Below are 3,912 nucleotides of genomic sequence, written 5' to 3'. Positions count from 1 at the left end.
TGTTTCTGGATACATTCAAAGTAATTTTCCTTGCTATCTTCCAATTGTTGAGGTAAACATACATTTTAATATAAAGTAACATCGAAGCCTATCCCATTACTCTCAGCAGTACATAGTGCTTTCAACACATTCCTTTGAGGTACTGTACAAATCACAATCGCTTTCCTGAGTTTTTGCAGACAAGAACATTAAAAGAAATGAACTGCAGAAATTAAGGTCCAGATTACCGTTACCCTGTTTTAACTGTTCTTAGCTTAATACTGCAGAACAGACAGGATTGAGGAATACTGTTGCTCTTAAAATGGCAAAAATCTGGTTTTCTGTCGTAACACAACCGTTCATCTCTTTAGTCCAATAATGTTTGAAGTTAAAGCTCTTTATATTAGCACATGCCACCAATGTAATTGTGAGGCAAACAAAAAATAAAGCACCACTCCAGGCACTTGACAGCAACTAAATCTCGAGAACAGCAGAATGGAATCAACACACAAGGTTCACGTCCTTCTGAAATCAACACACTTGCACCTTGCTCCTTGGTGAGTGTTGTCTGGCTTGAACTGAACTGAGCATCAACAGATGCTTTCTGTCATCTGGGGCTTTCAAATCAGCAGCTCTCATCTGATGCGTTTTTCCTCCAAATCTACCCTGACGCTAAAGATGCAACGCAATCGTCATCTTCCCCAGTACCCTTTGCGATTTAAACACTACTGGAAAGGGGCTCTATACCCTATGTAGCAGGTTTTATGTGTGTGTGCCAACATTCATTACATTTTTTTTTTAAAGAAGTTATCACTGACTGCAACCAAACATTTTGTTCCATTCAACATACATATCAAGCTCTTTTTGAGATATGCTAGGCTGAATCTTGCAGAAAGCATTTTCAAAGTCTTGATACGTAACGGGCCTCAACTGGCTGGGCATGATGGCTGAAAGGTCTGTGGCTGGCATGGCGTGGAGGGGGCCCACCGCTGCTTCCTGACACAAATGAGCCACGTCTAGTCCAGAAAAGCCTTCTGTGCGCTGGACGAGCAGTGCAAACTCCTTGTCATTGAGACAGTAATTGTGCTGTGAGAGCAGTTGTACTATTATCTGGTGCCTCGCTGTGCTGTCAGGAAGTGGGATTAAAAGTCGTTTCATGAAGTACCTCCGAAGAGATTCATCTATTTCTTCTGGTTTACTGGTGGCACAAATTACTACGATTTGGTCCTCAGCTGAAGTTAGTACAGTGTCCAGCTGCATCAGAAATTCCGTTCTCATCCGATTGACTGGACTGTGTTCCTCACTCACTTGAGGGGAGAGAAGCATGTCAATGTCACTGACAAAAATCACCGAGGGCTGGCGGCACCTGGCCACGAGAAAAGACGCGTGGATGATTTTTTCTGCTTCTCCTAACCACTTGGCAACGAGTCCAGAACCAGCGATTTTGAAAAACGTGGCCCCCAGCTGGCTAGCTATGCATCTGCCCAGTAACGTTTTGCCTGTTCCCCGAGGCCCAAATAAAAGGATGCTCCGAGGTGAGGCCGTCAGTCCACTGAACGCGTCTGACCTCAACACTGGCCATAAAACCTCCTCTTTAATGACGGCCTTTACCAGGTCGAGGCCAGCGATGTCATTCCAGTCCACCGGTGGTCCTTGGGCGATAATCTCATTGGTTACCAGGTCAATGAGGTGCGTGTCGGTATTCTTCAGTTGCTCGTCCACAGAGTGGTTGGATGAGGTAGCTGCACGGAGTCCAGGGCCTTGCATCGGGTGAGAGAGGAGCTGCCTGTGCTCGTCCCCGTGCTCACTCATTACCGGCGACGTGTACTTCCCAAAGGATTCGCTGGATCTCGATCCCAGGGAATTTTTAGCAGTACTATAGGAAGGAGGGGTCAGAGCCCTACTGGACTGGCTGCTGAATTTCCTTTGCTGTTCAGAGGACATTAGCTGCTTCGTTGGCTTAAATGCTAAGGATGATGTTTCAGCACTTCTGTCAAAGCCATTCCCCCGATTCGAGTTTGAAATGCTGTTGTCGGGCATTCTGTACATGGGGCTCTGGGTAGATCTCTGTTGGCCGTAGCTGTAATTTCCGTAACTGGAGTCCATCTCTCCTTGCCCTGCCATATAGAAAGCTTTCCTTTTGAGAGAACTCGCCGAACTGTTGGCCAGAGCCGCGGGGGCGATAGGTGTCAAACCATGGCCCTGGTAAGTGTAGCCAGGAACAGTGGTGGGGGGCAGAGGGGTCGGAGCAGGGATTCCTGAAGGCAGGTAGGCTGAAGGAGGCGGCGGCGCGCCCCCGGGGCTGTACCCAGATCCCACGGCAGTCTGAGGCGGGTAGCTGGCGGGGGGATAGCTGTAACTGGAGAGGTTAGAGGTCCCATTGTAGCCCGGGACCAGGGCGGGCGGCGGGGGGGGGCGGCGGGGGGGGCTGCAGGAGCCCGGAGCTATGCAAAGGGGAGGGGTGAGGTGAGGGCAGGGCAGGCGCCGGCTGGCTGCTGTACGTCGAATGCAAATACGAGCCGTTGTATCCCGGGGCGTATTCCTGAGACGGGAGCCCTGCGTGAAGGCTGGGCACGGTGTGGCTTCCGCAGGTACTACTCGAGTAGCTAGGTTCTGTCAGGTTGCTGGCCACCCCAGGAGAGCTCCCTATGCTGGCAGAGACATCTGCCGGAGGGAGGGCCGAACTGACTCCGGCTTTGCTGGCCGTGATGACATCCGGGACACAGTTCATGGGATAGACCGCTTCCGAATTCAAGGAAGGCTGCCAGGGTTCGCTTTCATTCTTCCGCCCGTTCACCAGCCCCGAGGGCGCGTCCGAGTAGTTGCTGAGTACGGGCCGGTCCACGGGGCCTTCTAGGATGCCAGAATACTTCTCTGCGTACTTTTTTAGCAGGTTGGAGGCAGTCAGAGCAGATATGTCATCGTTTGCCCAGGCATACTGATAGGTGCGCTGCAAATGACCTCGGTAGGCTTCAACTTTGTGGGCAGGAGACCGAGTGGTTGAGGTGATGTCAAAGTGCTGTTCTGGCCACTGGGCATGCTCCGGCGTCCACTGCATCTTCAAGCCTGAGGGTTGCGGGGTTGGGGGGGGGGGTTGGGGAGGAAAGGGCGAGGAGGGGAGAAACGTTAAATTTACAGAGATACTCATCAGAAGTGTTAAAGCTTTCCCCCAACTTCTTTCGTTACCTATTCCTCTCTAACGACATCGACATTATAAAGAATTCTCACAGTTCATCGTATCTCTTACGATCCGTACCGTAGGTACGCTTTAAAATGGACCGAAGTTGGGGCGCCTGGGTGGCTCAGTCGGTTGGGCAGCCGACTTCGGCTCAGGTCATGATCTCGCGGTCCGTGAGTTCGAGCCCCGCGTCGGGCTCTGTGCTGACAGCTCAGAGCCTGGAGCCTGTTTCAGATTCTGTGTCTCCCTCTCTCTGACCCTCCCCTGTTCATGCTCTGTCTCTCCCTGTCTCAAAAAAATTAATAAATAAATAAAATGGACCTAAGTTCAGTCCTGTGTAAAAAGTAAACCGAATTTATACAAGAACTCTGTAGAAGACCTTTTTTTTTCTTCTTTTAAGTAATAAGCAAATCTGCTTCTGTGAAGCCTATCAAGTTACTTGCTACCCACACGCAGGAACGCACCTATATGTACACACACCTTCCTGTCAAATTAGAATTCAGTCACAGGTTCTTAGAATGAAATAGGCATGTCTTTTCAATATCTAGCACGTGATACTATTAAGCATGTGCAATAGCTAGCTGTTCCGTCTCTTGACATCAGAGTTTCTGTTTTATATTTTAACCAATTTAAAAATGAGACACAGCTGACAGATCACATCTAGGACCCCTCTCTTATTTGGCACTGAACACCTAGTTAGCACAGTATAATGCTCCCTGCGCAGAACAATATGACACAGACATAGCAGGTCATTC

At 49.6% G+C, this 3,912-nt stretch overlaps 1 protein-coding gene across 1 annotated transcript; it reads right to left on the bottom strand.

Moving 5' to 3' along the window:
* Positions 1–789: 789 nt before the first annotated feature.
* On the bottom strand, positions 790–3,037 carry FIGN (fidgetin, microtubule severing factor). Its single transcript, XM_047082640.1, is given in 2 exon segments — positions 790–2,394; positions 2,396–3,037. Coding segments are annotated over 2 exon segments (2,247 nt in total).
* Between the last annotated feature and the right edge of the window lie 875 nt (positions 3,038–3,912).

The sequence above is a fragment of the Lynx rufus genome, unplaced genomic scaffold (assembly GCF_022079265.1).
Source record: "Lynx rufus isolate CCGP_SWC_20201006 ecotype Redwood Valley unplaced genomic scaffold, mLynRuf1.p SCAF_2, whole genome shotgun sequence".
Lineage (NCBI taxonomy): Eukaryota > Metazoa > Chordata > Mammalia > Carnivora > Felidae > Lynx > Lynx rufus.
Note: the sequence above shows the minus strand (reverse complement) of the source record. Positions and strands in the feature narration are given on the sequence as shown.